At 36.6% G+C, this 18,280-nt stretch overlaps 1 protein-coding gene across 2 annotated transcripts in view; it reads right to left on the reverse strand.

Moving 5' to 3' along the window:
• Positions 1–7,799: 7,799 nt before the first annotated feature.
• mob3c.L (MOB kinase activator 3C L homeolog) overlaps positions 7,800–18,280 on the reverse strand; it is a 39,353-nt gene continuing 28,872 nt past the window's right edge. For both annotated transcript variants that reach the window (XM_018258385.2, XM_041590450.1), the window contains exons 3-4: positions 10,748–10,950; positions 7,800–7,893 (exon numbers count right to left, since the gene is read on the reverse strand). In XM_018258385.2, coding sequence (XP_018113874.1) covers positions 7,864–7,893; positions 10,748–10,950 — 233 coding nt within the window. In that variant the 3' untranslated portion in view covers positions 7,800–7,863. The remainder of the gene's footprint in view (positions 7,894–10,747; positions 10,951–18,280) is intronic.

The following is an 18,280-nucleotide window of genomic DNA, read 5'->3' on the forward strand; positions in this document are numbered from 1 at the left end:
TTTTGTGGATAAACAAATTAAACACATTAACACCACATGGATTAAATAGGGATTATAATTTATATCAATATTTGTGAATGGGTTTCTCTGTTGTCCATTGATTCAAATTTTCCCATTGCTCTATTTACTCTTAGAAAATCCCTGAATCGGAATGGATTAGTTATAAAGAATGATGGTTGCTAAGGAAATGGGCCATAGTGACAGTGATGTCAGTTCCTGTGTGTGGATACATTTCCTGTTAGACATATGTTAAGTTTGTTCATTAATGCATTAATGCTAATGATCATTTTATCCCTGGCTTGATAAAGGAGTGGATATACTCTGAAACGTTGCAGATGGGCTAATTTAACTGTTTAATATATTGATATTGCATATGAGATCGAGTGCTGTGTCGTTTTTTCAATATAGTTTGTACAAGTCGGGGATAGACTGGCATGGTTTCCTTTTTTTTTTTCCTTTCAATCTGTGAAATCAGTTATGTTAATGTATTATTGGAAGATCAGATATTATTTATGCACCTGTTCTACTTATGCCCAACTGAATGAGTTTGTGTTCAACAGAAGGGTACATTTTCCCTTTAAGAGATAAGATTTGAGCTAGGATGTGAAAGGAAATGTTGACAGATATCAATGTTTTGAGATATATATAAAATGACAGATCTCATCTGTTGCTGTTTTTTTTTATGTTCCAGTGTACCCAAGATGATTCAGATGATACCTATTTATAACATTAAGTTCTATACAGAGATGTCATTGATGCATCATGAAAGCTTTATCACTAATATCACATCTTGGATGGAGGCTCTGTTATTTCATGTATCTAAAAATACAATACAGCAAGTTAGTGCTAGTGCTTATTTGCACAGTTTGCACTGAAAATGTGAATTAAAGGGAAACTATACCCCTGAACATTGCAGGCCTCTATATAAGAGCATATTAACCAAAACAGCACTTATATGAAACAGTGTTTCATCTAAATAAAGCATTTGAAAAACTGCTGGTAAAAAAGGGCCGCCACTAGTTCATAAAAGAACATGGGCACATATACAGGCTAGGCTACATCAGTCATTGAATGCCCTTTAATTTCCACACTTCCTTTGACATGAGGATTGAGCAAGTAAAAATCTGCAGACAAAAAGTTTGATTTCTACAATACCATCCACATGCAAAAGTTGGGATTCTTGCAATGATGATTTATGAATCTTCTAAAATGAATTTTATTGTAGTAAATAACCAGCAATCAGTCAAAATAGAAAACGCAGCTTGTGAGGGCTCATTTAAGTGTCCACAAACAGAGGTGCTAAAGAGAAGAGACCTGTGGCAATTCATTGAAGGTGAAAGGCAGGGTACAAAGTGCAAAAAAAGGGTATTTTTACCATTTTTTGCCACACAAAAAATGACCCATGTGGTGTTACCTTTGATTCAGTGCATTGTATTACACATTGCATTGTATTACACAGGGAAAACTGAGTGTTTAAGTGATATTGTTCATTTGTAAACTATTGGCACTACCAAGGCTTCTTCATCACACCTGCACCTTTAAAGGGAATTTTCCTTCAATAGTCATTACAACGTATTAACATTTTTGAAACAGAATTTTATGTTTAACAGAGCATAAGAATAGTTCACATCAAACAGAGTTTCTTCTTTGAAGCTAAACATGACATATATTTTATTTGAACCGACTCTTGAGAGCTCATTTATAATGCCATTGAGTCATGTAAAATTAGGATACTAATCGAAATTGCAAAGAGTCAGTTTTGGACAAATTTTATGACTAATTGGTTGATATTGGTAAACTGTGATGTTTTCCAACAGTTTTCATTGAACAGGAATGAATTAGCCTGCCACTGTTATCTGTGCACATCCCTATATTGCTGGCATTAGTAATTCTCTTAATACAAAATATTGCCCCTCCCCAAACAAGTGTAGCTCTCCTGTTTTCCATAGTTATGTTCTCTTCCAGCTGATCAGGAGCATTTGCAGGTGAACTCATGTCCAGATCAGTCTCGAAATTGCTGGAAAAGAGAATATTAAGCAGTGCAAGGTGATGCTCATCAACCCCATTGCTCTACTATACACTGCTCTACACAGGTATGGCTAATGGTGCACTAATGAGGGTCCACAGTGGTGTGGTTCAGAGGAGTGGGAGGTATAATGTTAACATTTTCCTGGCAGTCAGGAAAGTGCTTAAAGAGGAAAAAATATTGCACGTTGGGAATGTCCCAGTTAGATTTTTTTAATAAGTTTTCCCCCTATTTTGCTTTCTGGGCTTTGTATAGGGAAACTATACTCCAAAACATTGCAGGCCTCTATAACAAAAAATCATCTAAAGCAGCCCAAATGTAAAAAACTGTTTCTTATGATCATGCCTAAAATACTTTTCTAATAGTATGTGGCGGTTATTTACTAAAATCCGATTTTACCTTATTTACAGTATCATTAATATAACTAGAAAATATCGAATTGGACAAAGACTTGATAAAATCAAGCGAAAACCAGAATTGTGGGATTTTTCGGATTATCGGTTTAAACCCAGCGCAGACCATAAAATCTTCAAATTGGGATAGAGACCATGGACTAATACATGACCTCAACAGGGTTGAGATGCCGGGTTTTCGGATTTCGGCTTTTTGCAGCATCAGGGTATAAAAATCTCAAAAAATTTACTTAAATGTATTGCCAATTTGGTGAGATTTTTTTAAATAGGGAATTTAGATTAATTATTTTTACATTTTTTATTTTAAAGGTATGCTTTTACAGAGATAAAAGATATCTCTTTAAAATTAATAGACACAGACACAGAGGCTATAGGAGAACACTATTTTAGCTTGAAAAGGGTTTAACACACCATGCTGTAAATGTGGTTGTAATATGATCTTGGATTGTTCAATCTACAGAAATCACATGATCCATAAACAAAGAAAATACTAAAGCATATGAAGAATTCTGCATGTACCCTGACTCATCTGTGCTCCAACTCTAAACTATGGAAGCTCAGCCAAATGTCAAAAGAATAATGGGCCTGCATTTGAACAAAATCTGCTGGAATGACTTCATCATCAGTGTCACCACATACTTCCTCTGAATGCATCAGTATAATAGAGGTGGATTTCCCTTGAAAAAGATGTAATTCTCCCCAGGCACATTTTAAGCCAATTGGCCTATGAGCAAAGGAAAACTGACTGAAAAAAAGATAAAACATACATGAGAAAGTACTTTATACACACACGCATACTGTATATAAAAGATTACATATTTTAGATGTAGACAAACCGTATAAGAAGAAGCAAAATACGGCACTCGAATAGGTCACGCATGGATCAGATAAATGTTTAGTAAAAAAGAAAATTTTATTTGTATAAACAACTCATGCCTGACGCGTTTCGTATCTAAGACACTTAGTCATAGGCCTATGTTTTTACTTAACATTTATCTGATCCATTGCGTGACCTATTCAAGTGCCTTGCTCCAACATTTTGCTTCTTCTTATACGGTTTGTCCGCTCCCAGGCTGAGGGCCTGGGGCAGGAGCACCTTGGCCACCTATTCAATTTGGTGAGTTGATCCACTTGCGACGGTTGATGCTTATACAAACATTTTGTTTTGCATATTTTAGATGTACACATACTGTACAAGCCAGAGCGGCAATGCCAGCGGCACTCTTCTTAGCAAAATGATCATAAGCCAGAGGAATTAAGGGAGGTGTGCAAAAATAGAGCAAAAAAGCATTTATACAGGTATGGCGCATGTTATCCAGAATGCTTTGGGACTGGGGTTTTCTTGATAAAGGGTAGACCTCCATACCTTAAGTCTACTAATTAAAAAATGTAATTTTCTGAATGACCTAGGGGCAAATTCACTAAGCTGAAAATGCGCTAGCGACGGGATTTGCCGCACTTCGCCACACCAGATGTAGTTTTGCCAGGGCTGCGCAAATTCACGAAGATCCGAAGTTGTGCACAGGTTACCGAATGGCTGCGAAGTTAAGCTAGCGATAATACGATAAGCAGTCCGAAGTCATGCTAGCGATGCCTAATTAGAATACAGCGTGCAGTTAAACTACAATGGACGTGTATGCTGCATCAACTACATTACACTACACAAGGCCAGGGAAACTTAATAAAATTAAATAGAGGTCTTATATTGCCCTACACATGTGCCCACTGTATAGTTTAGGTGCCAAATGTAAGGGGGATCTTTTTCAGCCTATCACCCAGTAAAAAGTAAAAAAACGCCAGCATTTTTTGGGACGTATTGGGACTTTTTTTTTCAGCTATTTTTGAAGAAACTCCTATCTACTCTATTGCAATTTGCCTGGTCTGAGCTTGCGAAGGCAAGTCTTGCGCAAGAGGTAACGTTCAGTAAAATCTGCAACTTAGTGAATTAGCGTAGTTACGTCCCTTCGCCAGAGCGCAACTTCGTCTGGCATTAGGGTGCGAAGTAGCACTAGAGTATGTCTACTTCGCTAGCGAATTTACACCAGCACCCGTTAGTAAATCGGCGAAGTGGCAAAATGACATCACGCTGGTGAATTATCGCTAGCGTTAGCCACTTCGCCCTTTAGTAAATTTGCCCCCTAAAGTCTCTGGTATATTCATGAGGGAGATGTGGGGATGGCACATTGGTGGCACCTTCCCATCCCTCAACTTGTATGTAATTTAGACATGTGCCAGTGGACACATCACACTCTGTATCCTTCTTTACTGCCCAGCCTCACTGCCCCATATTTTTACTGGCACATATTGCAGAGCACAGATATGCCCCAGCTGCGTGTGTTTTGATAATACACACAGGGCATGATTTTATTCCCCTTAGTGCTTCTACACATATGGCAAATATGTTTCTATATTTTACTTACATGTACAGGAATCAAATGTTGCTTAGCAGTATGTGGTTCAGGAACACATGCAACACAAGGAAAGTGATAAAGGGCAGGGGCTGGGAGAGCTTAACTCAAATAGGAAGATGCAACATTCCCTCCTGCTTACAGTGCACTTGTAAAAGCAACGTCACTCATCCACAGCCATTATAGGGCAATATGAGGTGCAATAAGTCTTATGGCTAAATTATTACTATTAACATGAGTTTATCAAGTGCCAACATATTCCACACCATTAATCAGTACATGGGTGCATAAATCATACCAATACATACAAATTACATACAGACAGTGATCGTTACAAGTGTATATATAACATGTTAACACCCACTCCCTTGTTTTTGTAGCTTTAAGACAAAAAGTATTTTTCTACAGGCAAGAGAGGAAAATGCTTACGTCAGATCAAAAAGAGACAAATTTGGTAACAATGTAAATAATATAGGATTTCTTTATCCTTTCAAGGGTACATTTGCACAATGTAACTGAATATGTGCTTGTTTTGACATATGTATGCATATTGAACGTATAATTATTCTTTTATGGGCTGCTATTGCTGGCAAGCAGTAAATCAGATGATTTATGTTTATGTCTTTATGAATTTCTAACAATAAGATATTAATCCCCTTTAAAATATCCAACAAAATAAAGGCATGCTTTGGTTAATGAATGACTTTTTACAATATAGTAAGCTTGGGTGAAATGACAAGCAAGGTTGGAGGTCTGAAATGCAAGATATATTTATTTTAGCCCATTAAGTTCAATTTTAAAATAATTATAGGTATGCTTCTTGGTAATGCATTTCGACCGTGGCACCTACCTGAGTACAACTGGGCATAATTTTCTATTGGTATTTCTAGTCAAAAGATAGATGAATATACATTATTATACTTTTATTAAACCTTTTATTAAAACTCAAGTTTTTTATGGAAAAGAAAACAAATTTTTAGAGATACATCATACCCCAAAGCTGCTTAAAATCAGAATCTGGAAATATGCCATGTCAAACCTGTCAAGGTCATGTAGAAGTCAAAAGTCTGGGTTTTCATCCAATAATCTGAAAAAGTGGAATTTTCACAGTGATATTGTGTTTTTGGAGCATCAGTTGTATGATACAAATTGACGCTTGAGTTTGTTGTGACGTTTTGTCTCTCTGATTTATTCTAGAAAAATTATTGGTTAATTAGTTCCATTCATGGAAGGGAGTTAGGTCTACTTTGTTTTCAGAAAAATGTTTTGATACAGGATGTAAAAAAACGCTGCATTTTACATCTCCATTCTATTTTAATGGTAAGGAAGTATAATAGAGCTTCAGCTATAGTGGTGTAAGAGTACGTGGCTCTTGGTGGCTTACTGTATATGAAATCTGGCTCCAATTCAATCTGTAATACACAGCTCACATTGAAGAGCCCCTCTGGTTACACAGAAGCGTTTTTGTATTCTGTATCTCCCCTGATTTTTGTAACTGTTTGAATTTCTGTGCACGAAGTATTGATTTAGAAGACAGAGCACCAAAACATGCTCCCTGTATTAATTAAAATAAAGAGCACAAGATAAATAAGAACATAGCTTGGTTTTCATTATACGTTTATTTTTGAAAGCAATACGAGTTGTTTTCTGTGAGGATGAGCAGCCAAATGTTTCATCTTCAGGATATGGCTTCTTGAAGCAAGAAATGTGTCCTTTTGTCTAGGGGAACAGAAGATAAACATGAAACAAATTCTCAATGATAATTAGCCATGGACAGGGACGATCAAAAATGCTGGCCACCCCCAAATTGTTAGCAAAAGTCTGTGGATGTTTTACATCTGTGCATGAGACTAATTTTAATAGAATGTAGAATTTCATAATCATTTATTAACACATACAACTTTTTATTGTTATTCTAGCTTACAGGTAAAAGAAAGACAAACAAATAAAGGTTATTTTGGTTTTAGATGTATATTTTGTAGATACAAAAATAGAGTAATTGCACTTTTATAAGAACAAATATGCAGAATTTCAAAGAAAAAAACATTTTTGCAAGTGGAAAAATGTCAATAATAGAACACTCCATTGCATGATTGCCTTTGCTGAGATTTAAAATATGTATGAAAATATGACATACTGCAACAAGATCTTACACATAATTTCCAAACACTTCTAGGATAGCCAATGCTGTTTTAATGCAGATGTGGGCAAAGGGTAAATATAGACAAGCCCTCCAAAATAAAGTGGCAATACTGCTTTGCGTTACTTACATACATCAGCAGTGTCAATGATGGAGTGATATGTATATATTTAACTAGTGATGGGCGAATTTGCGGCGAATTTGCGTGATGCACCGTTGGCGAATAAATTCACGAAACGGCTGCGAAGGCAGGTGGCAAATGGAAAACCCATTTCCGAAAAGTGTCCATACCCAAAGCAAAGAAAAGACATATATTTTTAATTTGTAACTTGACAATAGACATTTGTTTGACAACCCTGTGCTTGGTTTATTCACTCAGTCATTGGTATTTCGACAGTGCTTTTAAACACTGGTGCTTTAGTGAGTGTCAAAGATGTTTTCAAAAGCAATCATTTTGGTGCATTTTTGTTAACATACATTCTAAAATATAGGTCTTTTAGACATTTTTTGTTTTTGGTCATAATCAAGTTTCATTGAGTCTCTATTATATAAAATGCTAAAGTAATGCTTTAGTAAATAAAAAAGTGTGTTTGTAGGTGGAAAATCAAATAAATAAATATACTGGGTCCTCATTAAAAAAGGATTATAGAAAGCTTTAGCCTCTTGCTGGTATAAAAACAGATTCACATTTATTGGAACAGACATAATAAGGCTCCATCTTCCAGTCCTCATTTTGAAATATATATATATATATATATATATATATATATATATATATATATATATATATATATATATATATATATATATATATATATATATATATATATATATATAAATATATATATATAAAAACAAAATATCTTGGCTCCAAGTTCAATGGCAGATTCTCTCAGTCATTTCTTTCTGTGGAATCAAGAAAATACAATTAGACTTCTCTGTATAATTAAACAAGCTGAGTGCATGGGTTTTGTCTCTTGAAACCACCTATCTACAAATCCCTCCGCTTGCCTGTGTCTCTCTTATATCCCTTATACATAAACTTATCTCTAGTATCCATGATTTAGCAATTTAGGTAATGTATCAGGTAAGTGATTATAATCAGTGATTTAACTTTTCCTTCTCAGTCCATTCAAGCAATTCCCTGCCTTATTATCCTGTTAATACTTACAGTAATCTGTAATTTCAGATGTGACACATGCAGTAAAGTGGGTCTAAACTCTTGCTTATTCTTATTTATATAACACACTTGTATTCACATATTGAGCTTTTTTTACATGTCATTGAGTGGTACTTTTTATCCCATTGAGACAAGGTAAGCTATAAGAGCAGATCTCTATTTCTGGTCCTATACTTGCCTGGCAGCATGCACTAAAATAAGGGGCATGTTGTATAAAATGTGCCAGTTAATATTACATATATGTGTTTGTACGGCTATTTTTAAACTCTGAATAACAGGTGTTCCCTCAAAGTGCTATCAACCTCACATTAATTAGAATAATATTTATCAAATCACGGTTCATTTTAATGAGCCATAAAGATAATCATCACTTATTAAAGCATTTACAATATTTTTGGGTTCAACTATTTATTTTCTCGTTCTGTGCTGAGTGTTGACACCCCATTAAACAGCATCGGGTTCCTGGTAAATTGACAGGTATTTTCTTTGATAACTTTTTGTCACCTCATTAAAAACTTTCCCTACTGTCATGAACCACAACATATTGCACGAATATGCACAGATTTCACTGGCTGCACACATCGCTGTTGTTCATTTGACAGCATTCTAAAGCTGCTGGGGCACTTTCATCACTGAAATATTGCTGATATAATGTCAAAGTATTTTTATTTTCCTAGTAAAGATAAAGGGTGTTTTTGCCAGGAGCCAAGGTGAAAACTGTACATTACCAGGAGCAACAAAAAGTTCCAGGCCCAGTACATCTAAAGGCAAATGGCAAATTATTGAAGATGTACTATTACATTTGAATTATTAGTCACATTTGTGCATATTTAATTTATCTTCAATGTGCTTTACACATACTACTGTGCTGAAACACAAACTGTCATTTTCACACAAATGTGTTTCATAAGTTGTACATTTGATAGATAGAAAGATTCATTAAATGACATCATCTCTTATTGAAAAAGATCTGTATTATAAAACATCGCCAGAGAGCCTTGTACATAGAAGCATGAAGCAAACGGCAGATTTTATGATCTGTGAAAAACATTATCTCCCAGAGCAACTAAAGATCAAAACATGAAGGTATTTTCCTGACCTTGTCCAATTGTTACGCACTTACCAATGACTTTTAACTATGGAAAAAATGAAGGCTCGCTGTTAAACTAATTTATATATCTATATATATATATATATATATATATATATATATATATATATATATATATATATATATATATATATATATATATATATATATATATATATTTCAGATATAGGATACATTATCTGGAAACCCATTATCCAGAAAGCTCCAAATATGGAATGGACATCTCCCATGGACTCCATTTTAATCAAATATTTAACATTTTTAAAAATTATTTCCTTTTTCTCTATAATAATAAAACAGTGCCTTGAACTTTATCCCAACTAAGATATAATTAATCCTTATTGGTGTCAAAACAATTCTGTTACAATTGTTACATTCAGCAGATGTCACTAGATATGCTGAACATGCCTAACTATTTTTTTTTGTTCTGTGTCATTGGAAGATGAAGCCAATTACATTTTGAAGTGATAATAGTTTACTCTTTAATTCCAGGTAAGATTCTGTTTTAACCTCTACAAAATTAATCATTATGAATATCTCATGCAGAAATCACCAACTAAAAGTATATTTCTGATGCAGCATAAGACACATCAGAAGGAACCCTGTAAACAAACACTAACTAGAAGTGAACTAGGTCCTATATGTAGTCACTGTTGGAGAGTTAGACATGGGTACTTGGTTGCAGCTGTACTGCAAAGCATAAAAGGTTTAGGTTACCCTTGGTACCTAGGGGCCGATTCACTAACTTCAAGTGAAGGATTCGAAGTAAAAAAACTTTGAATTTCGAAGTATTTTTTGGGCTACTTCGACCATCGAATGGGCTACTTCGACCTTCGCCTACGACTACGACTTTGAATCGAAGGATTCGAAGCAAAAATCGTTTGACTATTCGACCATTTGATAGTCGAAGTACTGTCTCTTTAAAAAAAACTTCAACCCCCTAGTTCGGCAGCTAAAAGCTACCGAAGTCAATGTTAGCCTATGGGGAAGGTCCCCATAGGCTTTCCTAAGTTTTTTTGATGGAAGGATATTCCTTCGATCGTTGGATTAAAATCCTTCAAATCGTTCGATTCGAAGGATTTAATCGTTCGATCGAAGGAATAATCCTTCGATCGTACGATCGCAGTATTTGCGCTAAATCCTTCGACTTCGAAGTCGAAGGATTTCAATTCCTAGTCAAATATCGAGGGTTAATTAACCCTCGATATTCGACCCTTAGTGAATCGGCCCCTTTATGTCAAGTTGGTTAAAAACTAATGACACCCATTACTATGTGAGTGAAGCAGTGACAACTCTTACCATATACAGCAAGGGCCTGTGTAACATGGTGTAACGTACTGTACTCTGTGTGCTCTAAGCAATACAAAATGTTTAAAAGGCATTTTAATTACATTAAACCTAAAATCTACCCAAAATATATTTGTATTTACTTTCAATGCTGGCTCATGCCAATAAAATGTTTTCCTCACCAGTGGCTCAAGCTCCCGGTGGTCAACCAAGCTGAATTCTGTGATGAAATAATAGAAGTGCTTATAGCAGGTGTTGACGTGCGCTTCAGCTCCCACACTGATGATGGCATCAAAGTGATGTATATAGACATGAACAAACACTCGGAAAAGCCTGGTGAGGATCTTGTTGCAAACCTGTTGGAAGTTCTTTGGAAAGGGGACACCTGCAAAACAAGCATGGGGATAGATATGGTGAGAATCTCTCTTTTATGGAAATGTATTTCAGATATGGATTTCTATAAATGACCTCATCTGTTTTACATACAGTATAATACTATATATATGTTTTCACTGTTACACCATTAAAGGATAACTTAAGCCTAAACATGAATATGGCTGAAAATGCCATATTTTATATACTGCACTTATTGCACCAGCCTAAAGATTCAGCTTCTTAATAGCAGCAATAGTCCAGGACTTCAAACTTGTCACAGGGAGTCACCATCTTGTTAAGTGTCTGCAACACTCACATGCTCAGTGTGCTTTGAGCAGCTGTTGAGAAACTAGGCTTAGGGGAAAATGAGGTTGGCCTGTCATTTAAACGGATGCTACAAGGCTGATTATTAAATTCTGATGCTAGTTGCTGTGTTGCCATGTAGTAATTATCTGTATGAATTACTAATCAGCCTTATATTGTGACATTTATATTCTATGTGTACTGTATATTTTGAGTGGGTCCCTAAGCTCAGTAAATGACAACAGCACAGAGCATGTGCAGTGAATCAGCAGAAAGTAAGATGGGGAGCTACAGGAGTATCTTTGGAGACACAGATCTTTACTACTAAAGGGCTGTGGTTGCCTTGGGCTGGTACAGAAGCCCAAAACATAATGCACAGCATTTCTAGCTACTTTAGTTAAGCTTTAGTTCTTCTTTAAAGGGGAAGGAAACCTAGTCAGCTATCAAGCTATGATAAATAGCATATGGCATGGCTGACATGTTTGACTATATCTATGTAAGTATTTCTAAAAATAACACAAATGCACATAACTGTTTTATGGTCTGCACTTAGAGGCCTGAAGCAGGTGACTGATGACATTTCCTGTTGGAATCTGTCACTAATAACATGGAAAGCCTGAGCTAATGTGCAGAGGATTTATTAACATATTTACATGTCATATATATGGTAATTAATACTGCACCACAAATTGTTAAGGCCTTAAATCTTTCAGATGCTTTTTTTTTTTTTTACATTAGGACAATCATGTTTTCTATATTCTACAACATGCTAGAAATAATTTGCTGATATTTGTCATCAAATCTTGTATCATTGCCATCCAAAATCTGAAGATACAATACACTCAAGCCAGTGAAATTCAATCAGCTATTTATCTGAACAAAACTATTAGTCCCCTTTTTCCTTTGTGTTTTGCAGGCACACTTTCTAGCAGAGCATATTTTAATAGAAATATGGTAAATCGATGGCTTTATTGCAGTAAACACGATTTAATACAATTTTTAAAAAACTTTAACTGATTATTTGTTACTATGGATTACTGGCCCAGAGAAAACTATAGCTATAGTACTATAAGTCCCCCAGAATCCACATGTTCCAGGTTCTCAGTGGCTTAGACAAGGGGAGAAAATTGATTCAAGCATTCAAAATTATACTATATTTACTTGAATCTTGGAGCGTTTGGTTCAAATCTGTTTGACAGTTCCTTGTGGATCTTGACAAGTGACAAGTCCTGGACTGCAGAGTCATGGCTGCCTTGGCGACTGCAATCCATGAAATGCTCTTGATGCCATATAAATATTTGCTTATAATATAAAATCATGAGATATTATTGTGGCAATATTTTCAGATTTTTGTTCATGCCAGGATTCAGCAGGCCATGCCATAGTATGTCCAAGTCCTGCCATATTAGATCATCCCTTTGTTGCCAAAAAAGTCATACAGAACAATTGGCCAGTATGAACATATAAAATCCAAAAGACCTTACAGGGTGTTACATGTGTACAATGCTCATCCCCCTGTGTTGTGAACCTAATGAACCTGTGATTAGAGAGCACTTCAATTACCTATAGCACTTTGCATGCTCTCCTGTCTTCCATATATCCAGTTTTCCAATCTACTTCCCCACACATAATGCATCTCCTTGGCTTTTAGGACTTGGAATGAAATCATGCATATAGAAGAACTGAACATTATTAACAATTAATATTATGACAAATAATATGATGAGCTTCTCATTGTTTACATGTGATTTGTTTTTGCCAGATTTGATAAATTTCTACCTGATACTAATGGCACACAAACCGAGTACATATGTTATTTTGGCATATTATTGTTAAAATGAAACATTGATTCTACACAGTAACAATATTTTCATTTTTTATCTTTAAATATGGGAGAATTAGAGTGAGAAATTGGCTCATATATTTGGTTTTCAGTCAGTTCTCTCTATAAACTTCTAGAGTTACCCCATATATCAGCAGGCAAAGTGAGTCAAGACGAAACCAGATTACAGCCTTTGATGTGTGATACAGTACCAGAGTGTGAAGTAGCACAATGTAATTTGAGTCAAGATAGAAATAGATAGAAGTGTTGTTATTATTAGTATACTTGCTTTATTTTTATTTGAATTACCACATTACTGATCTATCTATAATATTTATGAAAAAGTATGTATTATCAATTTATTTTACCCTAAATATAAAGTATAATGAGGGGAAGTGTTTATTGTGCACATTTTTTAATGGTATAATGTAGCCATTTTTTGCACCACATTGTCTCCTAGGATTGCAGAATTGGCATGGGCCACTGCCCTCTGTTTTAAAGCACTGACACCTGCAGCTAGCCCTTGAAAATTGCTTTTTGTCTGTGCTCCATCTAAGAGGATCAGAAGTGGGGAAGCATAAAGATGCATCAGCAACGAGCAATCAAATCTCTTTTAAAGAGGTGATCAGTTAATGCTCCCTGCTGGTTGCTTTTTATGGTTTACTAGAACAGTCAGACTCATAAAGGAGAATTCAACAGTTTTCCAAAAAAAAAAAACCTACCCCCCACCCCACATAGACCCCCCTCCTTCCTCCCCCCAGCCTAGATGCCCCCCTGGGAAATGCTCCTAACTTTATACTTAACCCTCAGTGCAGATTCAGGCATAGGAGTTCATCGCAGCCATCTTCCTGGTCTTCGTGTCTTCTTCCAGCACTTCAGCAATTTCCATCCATTTTGGCGCATTCGCGGTTGTCATAAACCGGCAAATTGCTCCAACTGCGCATGCACCGCTTTGCCGGTCTCGCACTCAGCTTACTGAAGATCCAAAAGATGGCTGCAGTGAACTCTGATGTCATGTTTGAATGCTGGTGAATGTTCAGCAGTTTGAAGACTACATGCTGGATAACCCTGATGACACACATTTACTGCAGGATTAACAGCAGAAGCCATGGTAAAGTGAAGGAGGTTTAATGGTTAGACTGAAAACAATAATGAACAGAAGTGCAAACTGAAAAACCAGATAAAAGCCTGGGTGGAGACAGAAGACTGAGCAAATCCAGTAATGGGCTGAGAAGGTCAGGGCTGGCGGAAGACTAAGCAATGTCCGAATGGCAGGCAAGGTCAGTGGCAGGCAGCAGTCAAGCAGAGTCAAGTTACAGGCCAAAGGTCAAACCAGGGAATCCAGAGAAGACGGGTAACAGGAACCAGGTGGGAACAGAATCAAGGGACACAGGCAACAGACACAGAACCAGGCAGGGAACACAGGAACCAGGAATCAAGGGTCAGGAATCACAGAAGTCAGAGGCTGGATCGGGCTCAGGAGCTCAGATGATCAAGCAAGGATCCCTGGTCAGGGACAGGTTTATAAAGGGTACATAATTGGAAATGGAAAACACATGATGTTAACGAGATGGGAGGAGACCAAGGAGGAGACAAAAAATACAATATAGGTATGAGGACTGGCCCAAAGCAGCTATGAGAGCCTCTAGTGGCTCAATTGGAAAGTGCATTGTCTCAGGAAAACACATGCTAAAGTTCTAATCCCAGAGAGTCCTGACATCCGATGCCTGAATATGTGCTGTGGGGTAAGTATAAAGTTAGGGGCATTTCCCCGGGGGGCAGCTGGGGTAGGGTTTTTTTTTGGAAAACAATTGAATTCACCTTTAAGAAAGGTCAAGACAACAGAAGGGGGAGCACTCTAAGTGCAGTAATAACAAAAAGTGATTTATTAAGGTCTAAAACCACTTACAATGTCACAGCACTCTTAGCAGAAATTCAAATCCCCTGTTGCCTCAACAAGTTTGGCGCTACAAAAGCACTTTCTGGTTGCCCCAAAGTCCATTAATTCTACCCCCATGGAAGCCCCCAGAGATAACAGTCCAACCATAAGGTCAGGTGTTAGTATGAGAAAGGAAAAGCTTAGTTGGAAGGAACAGAATCCAACTAAAATTTAAATCTTTCAGAGAAACGTGAATCACATTATGTTTTTTCAGACCGGAAAAGGAGAGATTACATTGAAAATTTGATTTATATGTTGAAATCAACAAATTTGTGCGGTCTATGACTCTTCAAGGCAGTGACACACTGAGAGATTTGTCGCCCATGTTTTTTAAAAGCGAGTTTCGATGTCAAGTAGATCATTTTGTCTTACCATAGAGAAAAATGTAAATTGCCAGCTACTGCACACACAATGCTATTTGAAATCGCCTGTTGTCCCAAAACGCACAGAGACCCTTTTTGGAGCGATTTATCAGAAATAGCATGGCTATTGAGAAGTAGTGAAAATCTGCGCTAACACACAAGGAAATTAGTAGCCATGATAGTATGCAAATTCTTGTGTGCACAGTATGTCGTTAGTATGTAAGAATGTATGGATGTAATTTACACAGCTGCAAATTTGCATTCTTTGTTTCAGCGACCACACGCTCACTCATCATTCACATACAAAGATAGACTCAATACTCATGCGACAATACGCCTTTTTTTAAAGCATTTCTTTGACACCGATAGGCGAACTTCCAGATCGTGTGGGAGGACGATCACTTTTTAGCTGAAACACGCTTTTTAAAAATCGCGACAACTCTCCCCGTGTGTCGCTACCCTCAAAGACATTATTGGGAGAGGCACTTGATCATCCTTTGGAGCCTTGGGCCCTAAATCTGTATTTTACCCACATAATTCACATAGTCCTTTTCTGGATGCCTTTCTGAAACTTGTAGAGAAAGATTTTCTGAATCCTAGTTTGTTTAAAAGCAGACAATTTGTCAATTTAAGTAAGAGTGAATTGAAGGCTTTAAAAAAACTTGCAATATAATATGTGCTTCGTTAAAATAATCAGAATATATGTTCTACAGTTCCACAGCTTCCATTTCCTGATGAAGATTATTAAAAGATCCAAATAAAAAAAAAGTATGAACACAAAAATAGCTGTTGGAAAATATGTAAACCAAATTTTTTGTGAACAAATTAAAAATGTGTATAACAATGAATGTTTTGATCTTCAAAAGCCTCAAGATTTGTTCTGATGGCTTTCTTTTGAAAAAAACCATATACTTTGTTGAAAAATTTTCATGATAGTTCCTTTTTATTTTAAACCCCTGAATGAGATGTATGCAAAGCAGATTTTTGACCAAATAGGCCTGACTATGTACAGTAGTAGTATGCACACGTACGAGATCTATCCAGAATGCTTGGGATTTCAAATTAAAACCACCAGTAGAAAGCTGGACCCATGATTAATTTTAGAGAACTATTTTTGTCAAGAATGGATAGGCTAGATTAGTGAAAGGTTCCTCAATTCAAATTATTTAATTCCTCTTACTAAAACCTTATAAAAGCACAGAAATTACAATCCCATTTAACCTTTTTCCTCCCTGCTGCAACAATCGTTATGCATTCATGTCAGCAGTAGATTACCAGTGGCTGGAGAAATAAATATGAGCCTTCCTGATTTAGCGGATATGCCACTGTGCCTTGTAAACAGTGGACATAATTAACTGCTTCTGTCAGTTTCATCCACCCGTTGTGATCTGTGTGTTTTCATTTTCTCCTTCATATTTGAATGAACAATAACTGTCTATAAAATCAGCAGCGATGTTTAGATTAATGCTATACATTCTCTCCATCTTCTTTAAATTGCAGCCCATCACCTATAACTTGCCCTTAATTTCCCAGAACAAATGCAATGGCCAGTGAGTCTGTGGCTGAGTTTCTCTTCCTGATGTTCAGCCCTCTTTAATGAAATTCACCACAATGACTTAAAGCACAGGCTACCATAGATATAGCAACCTTAGGCTAAAAGGTATTCAGGGGAAATGTAATATAAGTCACAAAGAGAAAAAAAAAATCACAAATTATTAAACTTGCATTTAACAAGCAACCCAAACTTTTAAAGTAGGAAGTTTGATTAAATACACTGCTGCAAACTATAAAATGCCCAAAAAATCTTTCTTCCACTGTTGAGAGTGGTCGCTAAACTTCGTTCATGAGTTCTAGAATATATAATCTATGGTATAGCATGCTTGTTAAAATTTTGTTGTGAATACTTCACTCTCAATAAGGATAATTTTTTTTTTTTTTTTTTTTTTTGGACCAACAGGTTTGGGGAGGCTTAGCCTCCCCAAGCCTTAAAGAAAATCCGCCCATGATATGATAAATTCATAGTGAAGTTTAGGTTAAACTGGGGTTGGTTATAATGAAACTTACATATCAATTAGATATGGGCAGCTGGTTGCAGTCATTGGGAACAGTCCCCCGAGCAGTTACTTTTTGTAGAGGGTGATATTAATGTTAGATAACATTGCTTCTAAAATACTGTTAAAACATTTGGTTTTGTATGCGCTTCCGTTTGCAAAATAAAATACACCAACTTTTGTGTCCCCCAAATGTCTCAAAGATTCCCTGTATTCTGCAGGTATCCGGAGCCAAAGGATTTGTCCCAATATTACGTTCACAATCCCTGCAGCCAGCGATCGTTTCTTATCTTTAAAAACAAAATAAAAGAAAAAGGCACACCAATGTGAAATATCGTAGAAGCCGGTCTCAGGGCCCTGCTTGGTTAGTACTTACAGGATTTCCCGGACACGGCTACAAGTAGGTATAGATCCGCAGTGTGGTAAGGCTCAGCCCGTCCTTCTAAGCGGTGTCGCTGCTCTCTTCACGATTTCACAATATGCTGTGCTCGCTGTCCTTGCGATCTTGCTCATGGACACATTAGTTGCCTCGTGTCCCACAGTCTCGGCGTCTTCTCATCCACTTCCTAGTTCAACCACGGTCAGGTCCTCACGGGGTCAGTTAGCGGATAAAGGATGCCTTGTACTGGGGAATTGTGCGAGCAACAAAGGGAAACTCAAATATTTGAATGGTTTTTATTTATAAAACATAGTAATCACTTACACTTCAGATTAGAATACTCTGCCTAACGCGTTTCGTGAGTCAATCACTTCCTCAGAGGCTAAAGTTCACTTTGCTTGGTCACTCCTTTGTAGTCTGCCTAATTGGCATAATTGGTTACCTCATTTCAATTACCAACGAATACCATTCAAAAAAGGAGGTA

This window comes from Xenopus laevis, chromosome 4L (genome assembly GCF_017654675.1).
Source record: "Xenopus laevis strain J_2021 chromosome 4L, Xenopus_laevis_v10.1, whole genome shotgun sequence".
Taxonomy (NCBI): Eukaryota; Metazoa; Chordata; class Amphibia; order Anura; family Pipidae; genus Xenopus; species Xenopus laevis.